This window comes from Synchiropus splendidus, chromosome 14 (genome assembly GCF_027744825.2).
Source record: "Synchiropus splendidus isolate RoL2022-P1 chromosome 14, RoL_Sspl_1.0, whole genome shotgun sequence".
In the NCBI taxonomy this organism is placed as follows: Eukaryota; Metazoa; Chordata; class Actinopteri; order Syngnathiformes; family Callionymidae; genus Synchiropus; species Synchiropus splendidus.
In genome coordinates, this window is record NC_071347.1 from 16,268,517 (window position 1) to 16,281,880 (window position 13,364).

At 38.9% G+C, this 13,364-nt stretch overlaps 1 protein-coding gene across 3 annotated transcripts; it reads left to right on the forward strand.

Moving 5' to 3' along the window:
- Window positions 1-3,181: 3,181 nt before the first annotated feature.
- On the forward strand, window positions 3,182-10,527 carry ehf (ets homologous factor). 3 transcript variants are annotated; one of them, XM_053886696.1, is made up of 8 exons: window positions 3,182-3,383; window positions 5,787-5,898; window positions 6,240-6,497; window positions 7,999-8,058; window positions 8,133-8,240; window positions 8,338-8,385; window positions 8,464-8,659; window positions 10,015-10,527. In XM_053886696.1, exons 1-8 carry the CDS (start codon window positions 3,339-3,341, stop codon window positions 10,112-10,114), a joined length of 927 nt encoding a protein of 308 aa, XP_053742671.1. In that variant the 5' UTR covers window positions 3,182-3,338; the 3' UTR covers window positions 10,115-10,527. The 3 variants fall into 3 exon arrangements, with proteins under 3 accessions (XP_053742671.1, XP_053742669.1, XP_053742670.1); XM_053886694.1 differs by having other exon boundaries at window positions 8,133-8,267; window positions 10,015-10,526; XM_053886695.1 differs by having other exon boundaries at window positions 8,002-8,058; window positions 8,133-8,267; window positions 10,015-10,526.
- Window positions 10,528-13,364: the final 2,837 nt, after the last annotated feature.

Genomic DNA, 13,364 nt, shown 5'->3' on the forward strand with positions numbered 1-13,364 from the left:
CAGAGTTGATGAAAGTGTCCCAGGTTTTTTTTTAAGTGGTTGTTAAAATCCAAAGATTTTAGGGATGAGAGTGCCATCTGGTGGCCTCTGAAAATCGTTTCATGAAACTAAGATTGTCAGACTTATGAGGAGTGATGGGCTTGTGAGGCTTCATGAAACAGTGTCCACATATTCAGATCCCACTAGATGGCACTCTCATCTCTAAAATCTATGGATTTTAACAACCACTTCAATGACACCTCACATCATTTTTAAACCAACAGCACCGTCTTCAAAGCTTCCAATCCTTCGGTACTGTGTCGTCAGTACAAGCTTCTAGCTGTGAGTTTGCAGCACTAACCACTGCAACACTGTAAAATCATAGCCCTTAATATATTTTGCCTTTTTTCTCCATGAAAACTGATGAGAAAATAAGACATGCATATGAAAGAATTTGTGATGTGTGACTAAATTTTACCTTGAGCAATGTAAGCCTGTTTTAAAAGGAAGAAAGAACAAAAGAAAGTCGAAAGAAAGCGAACATTTGAGTGAGCTCCTAAAAAAAATAACCAACTACATCACCCTACTGCCAACAGATGCCCATTTTGGCATGTAAACCTGTGCAGCCATGCACCTGTCCAAAATTAATCTGTCATGTCTTTAACCACAATGGATGTCACATGATCTCCATGGCACTAGAAGACATAAAATGTGGAATAAAACAAATTTGGCCCTGTATTTGACACTGTACCATCCAGATTCCACCCTTTACTAGTGATGAAACCGTGTCCCTTTTTCAGAGCCCACTAGATGGCACTCTCTGTTTTCACATAAATGATCATTTTAACCCAAAGGTTTTAGAGCAGATAGTGCCATCTAGTGGGCTGTGAAAAAAGGAAGCTGTTTCATGAAGCCTCATATGCCCTCAACTGCCATTCACCCTTCAGAAAATGGTGACAGCGCTTTTTTGGTCTATTGGGTACCAGGCAAGTTGCAGAGTCATGGAGAAATGTGATGTTTTTGGCCAGAACTCTGACCTACTGTGCACTATACCGATATGTCCAAGTGTGGTGACGGATTTACATCACACAGTCCAAGCTGCGGCTGCAAATGTATTTTTGGTGCTGAATGTGAGTTGAAGACAGAATTATTTTGTCATGGCAGTTTTCAGAAATGAAAAGCCAAATTCATGGATTTCAGTTTTCATTAGCATATAGTGAGTTGGAAATGCATTAAAATAAATAAATAAAACACCAATCATGGATCAGTTGAACATCTGGTTACAAAAACTGTTAGGGTTTTGGTTTTGTGCGCTTTTATATTGTTACTTCCCTGTTTCCTGTTTGTTTCCTCACTCCCTCCAGCTTAATGGCAGCGCAGCTGGATCACATTTGGCTGATTACACCAGCGGAGACTTAAACCCTGGAGATCCAGCAGGTTCTGCCACATGATCGTTTGTGTTCGAATGGTCAAGATGGAAGAAAGATGCAGGAAGATAGGGAGCAGATAAAGAACTGAGAGGATGGGACAAGGTCCTCCAACGTTTGTGGTCAGGTGTGGTCAGAAGGCGGATTCTTCGGGGAATAGGTGTGGCTTATTCAAGATCTTGCAGAGGACAAACCACTGTAGGCAATGTGTATCTACTCTACATTCCCCATGAGAACACAAAGACACAGCACCAGCTGACTACAGTGGAACATCCATTTCTTCCTGAAATTGCCGTCATATTTTAATTTCCATTGTACTGTGATTACCACATAAATGTTGATATGTGCGGACTGGAAGGATGCGACAGCAATTCAATTAACTTTATTACTTCATCAGCCCGCTAACTCCCCAGACACCGCCGAAGATATTTGACATACTTTTCTTGAGACTCCTCAACCACTCATCCTATTATGCAGTTCAACCCTGTTCAAAGTCGCAGCAATTATCAACATGTTCAAGCGTCTTTTCCCATGGGGCATTGCAGCGCTTGCAGTGCTGCATATCCTATTCAGATCTGACATCAGAGACGTTATGCTTTACCCGAACTCTAATTGGCATCAAGCAAAAAATAGAACGTGTGAAGTCTCCGTCGTTGTCGAAAAAAAAAAAAAAAAAAGATCAACAATAGATCTGAAGGTGACGAGGTTTACGTAACTTTGGTTTTGGGTTGGCACGTCAGCACGCATATTTGTTGTGTGCTCTTTTCACGTTTGAAATATTAATGTGTGTGGATGTCGACTGAATGTTTCTTATTTATTTTTCCATGTGTTTGTTTTGCTCTTTGGCAACATGGTACAGTACTTACAGTGTACTTTGAGTTGAAGATACCGCACGTTGTGACTGACACAAACGGGACTTGTTATCAGAATCAGAATCAAAATAAAATAAAATAACAAAGGCTGTTCACGAATTCAACAGTCTGACGGCCGAGGGGAAGAAGCTGTTCCTGTGACGGGAGGTTCTGGTCTGGATGGACCGTAGCCTCCTGCCAGAGGGAAGAGGAACAAACAGTCCATGTCCAGGATGAGAAGGGTCGGCTCTGATCCGACCTGCACGTCTCTGGGTCCTGGAGACATACAGGTCCTGAAGAGGTGGCAGGCTGCAGCCGATCACCTTCTCAGCAGAACGTACCATGCGCTGCAGTCTGCTCTTGTCCCTGGAGGTGGCGCTGTTGTACCAGACGGTGATGAAGGAGGTGAGGCAGCAACTTCGTCGGCAGTCATAGTTTTCATGGCTGCCTCAGGAAGAACATTCTTTGCTGGGCCTTATCTTATCTTATCTTATCTGGAAAGAAATCAAATATGTATATGAGCCGGTAGGAAACTTTACCACCACCAAGATTTAGTCATGTTTCATGTAAACACATGTACAAGCTTGCCTCTTTGGCTGTGGTATAAATGGATATGTGCAGCTTCTGGCTCTACTTGTGTTTTTAGAATTATTTAAAACATACTTAATAACGCCTTGGGAATGTTATATAGAGGTCAAACTCTAGTTTAAGCAACAATTCAACTTGCCAGCCACCGTCTATTCCCTCTGCGAGTCTCTTTGGAGCATGTATCATCTGAGGCTTTTCTTGTTGTGTAAATGAGTGTGTCAGAAGGCTAATACCCACCACAGTTGGTGTGTGTCAAGGAAATGTTGTTGGTATGTGGGTGTGAAGTGCGAGCGGGGCAGGTAGCCAACTGCATTGGCATAAGGAAGTCAACTGGATAAAAGCCTGGACAGCTCTCAATGTGTGAGCATACTTTCATTTGGTAATTGAAAGGTTTGGAGCGCTGGTCACACTATAAACACACGTTCCATGGGTGGGTGCCTTGGGATCTGCGGGAAGTTCAATCTTTATTCAACCAAATTAATAGTGGAGCAACATGATAACTCTTTCAAGCCCAGCAGGACTTCAATCCACTCCTCTGGTAGGCTGCCAATTTATGCTACTTTTCAAAATTACAGGACAAAGAGGCTCATCCAATAACTCCAGAGTGCATCTCCTTTTTTAACTTTCTTTTTTTAGGTTTAGGTTGATGTTTTAGCTTGACACTATGCTAGTTACAAATGTTTGTATTGTTCACTGGTTAATGAAAGTGATCTGTTATTTTACTTTGACAATACATGAAACGTTCCCTTACCTTTCGACTGAACTGCAACAGGTTAGGCTTTAAATACCTTATGAAAAGGCAGCATTTTTGTGGATCTACTGCTTTAGAAATATCATCATACTGTTTTTTATTTCTAGTACTGTTTTTATTTCTAGTCGCAGGAACAGTTCTGTTTTGTTGTGAGTATATTGACAAATTATCAGGAAGCAAATGGGGAATAGAAAAGTCGCTGAAAGAAACTACATTATTTGACAAACTAGAAATTGACTGAAGGCAAAATGAAAAATCGACAACATGAGACTCATCCAATAACTCCAGAGTGTATCCCCTTTTTTTACTTTCTTTTTTTAGGTTTAGCTTGATGTTTTAGCTTGTCACTATTCTATTTACAAATGTTTGTATTGTTCACTGGTTAATGAAAGTGATCTGTTATTTTACTTTGACAATACATGAAACGTTCCCTTACCTTTCAACTGAACTGCAACAGGTTAGGCTTTAAATACCTTATGAAAAGGCAGCATTTTTGTGGATCTACTGCTTTAGAAATATCATCATACTGTTTTTTATTTCTAGTACTGTTTTTATTTCTAGTCGCAGGAACAGTTCTGTTTTGTTGTGAGTATATTGACAAATTATCAGGAAGCAAATGGGGAATAGAAAAGTCGCTGAAAGAAACTACATTATTTGACAAACTAGAAATTGACTGAAGGCAAAATGAAAAATCGACAACATGAGACTCATCCAATAACTCCAGAGTGTATCCCCTTTTTTTACTTTCTTTTTTTAGGTTTAGCTTGATGTTTTAGCTTGTCACTATTCTATTTACAAATGTTTGTATTGTTCACTGGTTAATGAAAGTGATCTGTTATTTTACCTTGACAATACATGAAACGTTCGCTTACCTTTCGACTGAACTGCAACAGGTTAGGCTTTAAATACCTTATGAAAAGGCAGCATTTATATGCATGTGCTGCTTTAGAAATATCATCATACTGTTTTTTATTTCTAGTTGCAGGAACAATCCTGTTTTGTTGTGAGTATATTGGCAGATTATCAGGAAGTAAATGGGGAATAGAAAAGTCGCTGAAAGAAACTACATTATTTGACAAACTAGAAATTACTGAAGGCAATATGAAAAATCGACAACATGCCTCTGAGCGCTTAAATAACATGATGCTCAGTTTATGTGGGGCTGTGAATTGCATTGAAAAAGGCATAGAAATTAATGTAAAAAATTACTGAAATCTCTTGAAGTAAGGAAGGCTGAAGTACACAAAGTAAACTAGACCATGGGATGATCCTTTCTAGCTAAATGCAAAGGCCATCCACCCTTCTTCTACGCTATATTACTAAACTACTGGTGAATTAACCACAAGTGTTATCGTCCGCAATTCGCTTTAATGGAAAAATGTGAAACACAAAACGGAAACTAGTAGGGGCAGGATCCTCCTGTACTTTAGTTTTGTACATTACTGACATCCCTACTTCAAGCTTCATTTGATTTCAATTAGTTTTATACTTTGTTTTTTTTCTTCTCGAATTGCAAACTACATGATTTCAGAAGCATCTAGAATGAAGACGTCAGGCGACCAAATGTCAAATGCATCCAACAAAAATGACACATTTCTGTCAACGTAATTTGGATTTGTTTAAATTTCAGGTCTAGAATTCTAAGCGGATGTTTGGCGTGTTCATCGAGATAGGAGCATCCACACATTCACATCAGTTGAAATTCAATAATATCTCATGAATGATTGAAGCAACTTCCCTGGGCAGGGACTGACAGATGAATAGTTGTGAAGGTTAAAATGTAGCGAAAGGTGCTTGAACACACTTGGCAGATTGTCAACTGAGGAATCTCGATCTCCTGGGAGAAATCTCAGGGTCATTGATCTTGTCTTGATGTTGTGATGAAAAGGACTTCTAGAATTCTCCTAGGAGGGTCTGTGAAGAGGCGCAAATCATCCGATCAGGGGTGGTGCGCTGCATCCAAATGTAGGTTTTATAACCTGTAATTGTTATGAGAAAAGGTGGGTGTATGTTGGCAACCGTGAACTATTGGTTAAAGCTTTTACTGCACGCTATCGTGCGCAGTACTTCCTAACCCTAACCCTAACCCAACGTACTTCCTGACAAACTTCACCTTGAACTCAATTTTCAAATTCTCAAAAACCCAATCTTTTAAATGTTTATATTCAGTAAGATTAAGATCTGTTCCAGCCCCCGTATGCCGATCAACTATATCCTCTGAGTGACAGCATGGACTTCACATTATCTTCTGTAAAAGATGAGGTGAGCACCATATGGACCCCCAAGATCCCCAATGTTGATGGTGAGTTGAAAACTTGAGTTCATCCGCCCAAAAAATGAATGTGAACCCTGAAACTCTGCTGAATTGTGGATTGAATCCAAATACTTCCTCGTGAACAATCTCTCGCTGGATGGGAAACTGCAGCGTAAAATGAAAGTAAATCACCAATTGGAAGATGATGCATTGTTCACCTGCTGTGCCCCAAAATAATTGTTTCACACTCCAGCGTGTAGAACAGCTATTATCGCTTTGATGAATTCCAGATTAAAAGCACTCAACAAATGTGTGTTGACGTTTAAACAAACCAAGTGGTGAATTATTTCTGTTTGTGCCTCATATTTTATCTTCTAATTTGGTTCCAGGGGTGAGTCCGGACTGTTCTCCGTGGCCTCCTCTGAGAGAGCCTCAGGTCTGGACCAAAGCTCAGGTGTGGCAGTGGCTGCAGCAGGTCACGGACCAACACCACATCGACAGCGCCAGCTTCCCCTTCCTGAACTTTGACGTGGACGGCCGTCAGCTTTGCAACATGAGCTACCAGGATTTCATCCTTGCCGCTGGAAGCATCGGGCACATCCTCTTCTACAGCATCGCTGACCTCAAATGGAGTGGTGTGACGGAAAGTATGTTCGTGGCGGCTGGGAAACAAAAACAATGATGATTAATCCTAATAAAAAAGCTGTTGTACGGAGCGTCGCGTGGAAGTCCTAATGAAATCTTGTTGAAAAGGTATCACAGAGTTAGTCGAGGGTTGGACAGGCTGTTGGTGTCGAGGGGAAATATTGCTTTAAGCACTGAAATGATGGATTTTTCCTTGCTTGTGCTTGCTTGAGTGAGTTTCTTAACAGAAAACAGAGAGAGCTGAGAGCCACAAAACAAGCAGCTTTTTCAGAACTCTACACACCAGTGGATATAAAGAACTGCTGGTTGGTGTCACAATTTAATGTACATCATTATAAAGGATGTTTCCAGATGGTTATTTCTATATAAAAAGTGCAAATTGAATGCTTTTCACTAAGTCTAAACATTGCCTTACCTCGACAAGAGTGTCGCATTCAATGGAAAGAAAAATGAAACCTGCGATTGTGGCGCAACAGGTTTGACCCAGTTTCTTGGGAAAATGCTATGACAATGAAGTCATTGTTTTAACTGGTCAGATGAACTAGTTTCTGAGAAGAGCCATGAGCATTGCCAAAATACTCAACATCATCATTGAAATTGGCGGTGATGTGACATATCAGGACTTGCAGTGATGAGGAAATAGATTTTCCTGCGAATCAAACAACGTGGCACACACTCTGGAAAAACTGACCCTGTTTAAAAGAGAATTTCATGTTTGGACATTTTTTTAAAAATAAGCGAGTAAATACACCTTCTTTGTCGAAAATTATTCCTTGTTTATTGCTACATTTGTTGGAGAAAGTAGAAGATTTCAAGCTGTCTTTAACTAGCAACAAGGTCAAACAAGACTGCATTGCTTTTAATAGAACATGAATGTTTATAAAGCAAGCAGTCAATGATTTTTTTTTTGTGCATTATTTGCTTACTTTGAAAATGAAACAGTGCAAATTTATTTGTTCTTAACAAAACTAAAACACTTAATTCTTATTATTTTTAGATTGTAATTACCACATACGAATTGATTAAAAGGAATAAAATGGCGGCCATAACGTTTGTATTTTACTTTCTAATAGCGAGAGATCTGCTTTTTGACAATTTCTTCAAATATATTTTATATATTTAAAGAATTTTTCAAAGGTGGAGGTTTTAAAACAGCATAATATAGCAAATATGTAATTTAAAAAATGCAATGTGTTATTAATTAAGTATAAATATTGTCTTTTAAATCATGTTTTATTTTTGTATCTGAAAATATTTTCGTGCTTTAATACTATTATGCAGTATTGCATTATTTTCAATGTTTCCCTCTTTGTGACATTCTGCTTCTTTTTTAGTTATCATTTTCCTAAAGAATGAAATGCACCATTTTACTTGTTTTTAAACACTGTAATGCATTACATCCAACAGCATTATACTGCTCTGGTTTTCTTTCATGCGCATTTCTTTTCTTTAAAAAACATATTTCCAAACATAAGTGATAATTCTGCATGTTTCAACCTCAAGCAGGACCATATCTTGGGAAGTGCTCTGACCTCAGTTTTGCCTGCAATAGTCGCGAGAGAGGTAAAAGCCAGTTTTATTAAGTCAATACATTAACACATCCATTCACCTTGAATTTAACAATATCTATTTTACAGGCCACTGTCATGCAGAGTGTCCAGATATTAGGTTTCCAATTGAAGGTGCAGGAACAGGTATCACCAAGACAGATGTTTGCAGTGCTCCTCATGAACTGCTGACACCAGGTATATCAGCCTATTCCTTACTTCCTGGTGAGTTTTTATTTTTTATTTTATTTTTTTTTTTGAGAGAGAGACAGTCAACTGCTTGTTTTATTCTCAGAGAAAAAAAGATCAAGAAATGTGTCCCATCCCAGTCGTAAAAATCGCAGTAAGAGCTATTTAAAATAAATTCCAGTCCTCCGAACAAAGTGCGTTCTCGCTTTAATCTATTTTATTTCATGAACAGGTCCAAGGGGTGCCCACCTGTGGGAGTTCATCCGAGACATTCTTCTCAACCGCGAGTGTAACCCGGGATTAATTCGATGGGAAGATCGGACAGCAGGAGTTTTCCGCCTTCTCAAATCCGAGGCTGTTGCACAGCTGTGGGGCAAGAAGAAGAATAACTGTCGCATGAACTATGAGAAGCTCAGTCGAGCAATGAGGTTCGTGAACTTTGTTTGTTTTTAATCTCAAATTTTTTAAATAAAACATGACAAAATAATAAAAGAGTAATACACTTTCAACTATGCACTTCACTTAATCTGTAAAATTTTCACCCCTTCATTGACTCTGATTCAGTCACCCTGAACATCATTCTGATAAATCGAGTCTGTTTTTTTTTTTTTTTTCCGCGTAAGTCTCATAAACATTAAGCTATTTAAATTCTCATTGCTCAGCCATCCAAACACTCACAACTTTCAAATTCATTCAAACATGATTGACATAACTGTAACTTTAACAAACTTAATTCAGAGGGTCCTGAACATCATTTTTTCACCAGACGCAAAGGGAATTGAATTCACAATTGCAGTGTACAAGACATTGCCTAGACCAGTCCTTCTCAAATAGTGGAGCGATGCCTAAAAAGTGTCATTTTTTTTTATTATTATTACTTTAAGCAAATTGATGAACTTTAACTCTTTTCTTTTACAGACCAAAACAATGTTGATAAAGTTATTCTTTATTGTAGGTTGATCTATACTACTTTCTTTTTTCTTTACTTTAATTTTAACAAGGATACAATGTTATGCCGAAGTGTACTTATAATAATTTTATAGATAAATTATTCGATTTACAGAGGTGGTGGAGAGTTGAGGGACGCAAAACATTCTACTACTTCCTGGGGGGAGGGGGCGCATACTTACAGTACAACTCTTACTCTAAGACTAAATAAAGTGGCATACGATGCGTAATGCCCAATTCTTCCCATTGTGTTAAAAACAACAAAAAAGTATGTCAGATTTCAAAGGCAGGAGGATAGAAGAGAAGGATTGTACTTCCTCAATACCTGCCTTATCGCAAGCTTCACTGTCCTGTCAGCCAGCAAGCTCTTCACTCATTTTTTACCAGCTGTTTCTCTTACTTCACTCACATGACTTTTGTCAGCTACAAGTGAAAAGGAAAAAGGAGAAATGGAAAGGCTGAGCTGGAGTTATGGTCGTTCCCAGATACTGCTCATGTTATAAGTTATAAACAGGCAGATAACTTCTGGCCAAAATATAAACTTGCTCCTCATGACAGTGTCTTTACTATTGTCTTTTTTAAATGATTAATTTTGGTGTTTCTCACCGGACCTCGAAAATGATATGTATTTGTATTTTAAAATTAATTTCTGTCTTGTACATGTACTCAAGACCCTGGGAATTTGATGTTGATATATTATTGCTTTTTTCTGTAGTCGCTAGTAAATTATCGTCATTAATGTGTGATGTTTAGCAGTATCTGTCTGAGGGGCGAGTTAGCATGGTCCATCTTGCTGCTTTGAAGTTCAACATTCCTGCTTCTTCTTTTTTTCCAGATATTACTACAAGAGAGGCATCCTGGAGCGAGTCGATGGACAAAGACTGGTTTACAAATTTGGCATCAATGCGGAAGGATGGAAGGAGTCGCCGAAGTGATTTTTTTTAAAACTTTTCAATCTTCAATCTTTTTTTTTCCTCTTTGGACCTGGTGTCAAAAGAGCGAGTGTTGAGGACGATGAGTATCAGTCAGTCTGGCTTGAGTCTAAAAGCGCAGGCTGTGACATACTCACCACACTCATTGTAAAATGAGTGGTAAAGTTCAACCTCTCAAACGCAGGGTTTTGTTTGTTTTTATCCATTTTTGTGAGCTGAGTAGAGTCACAAGAATATGAGCAAGTTCTTATTGTTCCTGGTAATGAAATGTGATTCTTCTTTCTACTGTATTTACACTGAAAAAGAATTCCTTTTGTTGCAATGTTTTTTTGTTTGTTGCTTCTTAAAAACTTCTATCTGAGCCATTTTCTGGTTAAAACAGGGACAATGTTAATAATTTGTCGCTGTTATTTGTTAAGATAAATAATAAAAATATTTTCAAACTTTCTGGTGTTTTAATATTAGTATATTTTTGAATCCCGGTGCAGACACTCAGGTATTGTCCTCACTCCCAACTTTGCACAGACAGACCCGAGTGGAGCTCCACTATGATCCCTTTGTTCCTGCCCATGTTTTCGTCCTACTAAAATACTTTTAAAAAATCTCATCAATTACCAATCCCATATGCATTTTGGGACCTGACGGGGCATTTATTTGAGGTGAAAAAGGTTCTCCCACAGCGTTGTTAGGAGCTAAATTAGCCACATTTCAGTCCTTGAAAATAACATTCCTGCGAGTCCGACATAGACACAGCCGAGACTCAAATGTATAAAAAAGCTTCCATGACTATATAACTGTTAAGGCTTTCGGGAAAATGCATTACATTTAGGAGGTACTTAAAGGATCCGAACTAAAAGCCTGTGTTAGACTCCAACCACATTGTTTTGAACAGTGTTAAGCAACACATTTCTCGCGACGGATGCTTGAAAGATGATGCATGTTTTTTTTCCACTTTGCCGTCATTTGAAATGAGGAAACAAACTTCTACCGTAGTGATGACAACAATAATGATAAAGGTGATAAATATATTTTTTTAAATATTTGTGACGCGTGTCCTTCTTTCCTGGGTGGGGCACATTCCTCCTTGAACTGCCTGTTTGTGTGGCATATACTTCTTCAGATCGCTCCACCTGACTGCAACCATCCCGTTTTGCCCCACCGGAAAAAAAAGCCTCCTGTCGAAAAGCATATTGTTCTTTCAGCTGCCAAGTGCTACAGCGACTCTGATGTGCCCTCAGCTGTCACAGCAGTCATCCTGAAAATGCGTGTAGGTTCTCCCCGCCAACATCCTGCTCTGGTTACTCCTCAGTGACTGACAGTCTCAGATGTATATATGTCACCAGCCCAAAAAAGAGGCTTGTCATTTGGTCCAGGATCCTGAGGGAGACTGTGTTCATCCGCTACAATGATGGCGTCCTTGAACTGGGTCTAAGACTCGAATATGAGGTGTTGAGCCAGGAGCACGACATTGTGAGCCCGTTCAATAGAGGTTCCATCACAAGAAGCAAACGTTTCTCCTGCCTTGTGACCTCACACACAAGAAAATATCGACTGTTAAATTGACATCACATTCATCCTGAGCTGTATCAAAACACTCAAAATGAACTGGAAACCTTGTTGGTCTGCGTTAACAGGAACTTCCCTTCTCGATCCTCGCATTGAGCTTTTTATCTTCTGCAAAAGTGGCATGGATTGGCAGCCCATTAACTCTCCTAATAGCTTCATATTTGGCCAACTGCAGCATCATAGCCATTTCACAGCTCTGTCTTTGACTCACACTGTCATCTGCCATAAATAAAATGTTCTCGATGTGTGCAGAAGGAAATTGGACATGAATGCAGTTGACAGACAGGCGGCCTCGATTCAGCCCTGTCATTTTCAAGACTATGACATCCATCCAAAACTTGATGGCTTGTCTAACACGCTTCCAAAGCATCTTGAAGGATTTTTTTCAATTGATCCCCGATCATAGCCTTTTCTCTCCCTCTTTTTTCTTGACACTTATTTCACAGTCAATCATTGTGTCTCTCTGCCAACCATGGATGAAAAACAATTTTGCATCCCGACTTCATTTTTTAAATTAACAGATATTTTACACCAGCATTTTGATTGACATATATTTCAAATTGAATGTGCTTTAATTTTATTTTAAGACCTGAGTGAGGGAGATAAGGGAGTTGGAGATTGGCTCTGCAAACAGATATTACAGTCGCTCTCCCGCACTGTTGTGTGTAAGAGTGAGCTGAGTCAATAGGCAAAGCTCTCAATTTACTGGTCAATCTTCATCCCGACACCCACCTATAGTCATGAGTTATGGTCATTCCCAGATACATGTTGCTGAAATGAGTTTTCTGCGATGGGTGGCGAGTGTCTCCCTTAGAGATAGAGGGAGAAGTTCTGTCACACAGGAGAGACTTGGAGCAGCTGCTTCTCCACGTTGAGAAGAGTCAGTAGAGGTGGTTCAGGCATCTCATGAGGATGGCCCCTGGAGGTGGAGGTGTTTCAGGCACGGCCAGCTGGGAGGAGACCAAGGGGCCCCAGTCGGAACTGGTGGACATTGCGCAGAGGAAAAGCGTTTGGAACAATCTTTTGAAGCAGCTGCCCCCACGACTCAGCAACAGATAAATGGAGGATGGACGGATGGATGGATACAAAACAAACAGTAAATATAAGTATAATATAAGTAATTGTCTTTCTTTTCTTGTTTTCATTTTCCATTTTGTGTGTATTTCTTCTTCCTCAAAATACATTAATAGAAAATTATCAGATATTTTGCCTGTCATTGCATTTTCAGCTTTAACCATTTTAAATGAAACTTCATGTTTTATTTTGATTGACATTCAAATAAAATGCATATAAAATGAAATTTATTTTTCAGGTTTCAAAGCATATTTAGGTTTCTTTGCATCTTCACTTATACTAAATGTTTTTAGGTCCATTTTGTCCTTGTTACTTAAGTTTATATATATATATATATATATATATATATATATATATATATATATATATATATATATATAGAAAGAGAGAGAGAGAGAGAGAGATTTAGATTTTTTTTTTTCATATATATATTTTTTTCCATCATGTTTCAGGACAGCTCTGACTTTCTTATGGCACGATGGCTCCTCACATCAATCAGAGTTTATGACGTGACACTGTAGGAAATTTCATTCTCCGCCTTAGAACTTAGGGCTTGTGGTGTGGGATATGAGCACCAGAATTCTTAAGTATTTTGTGACGTCTGGCTAGCCAT

What these genes read in the sequence shown, in the direction of transcription:
- ehf (XM_053886694.1), top strand. Translation starts at nt 3,339, where the DNA reads ATGATAACTCTTTCAAGCCCAGCAGGACTTCAATCCACTCCTCTG. An exon ending in GACTTCAATCCACTCCTCTG is followed by an intron (nt 3,384 to 5,786) that starts GTAGGCTGCCAA and finishes GATCTGTTCCAG; the next exon opens with CCCCCGTATGCCGATCAACT. An exon ending in AGCCTATTCCTTACTTCCTG is followed by an intron (nt 8,268 to 8,337) that starts GTGAGTTTTTAT and finishes TTTTATTCTCAG; the next exon opens with AGAAAAAAAGATCAAGAAAT.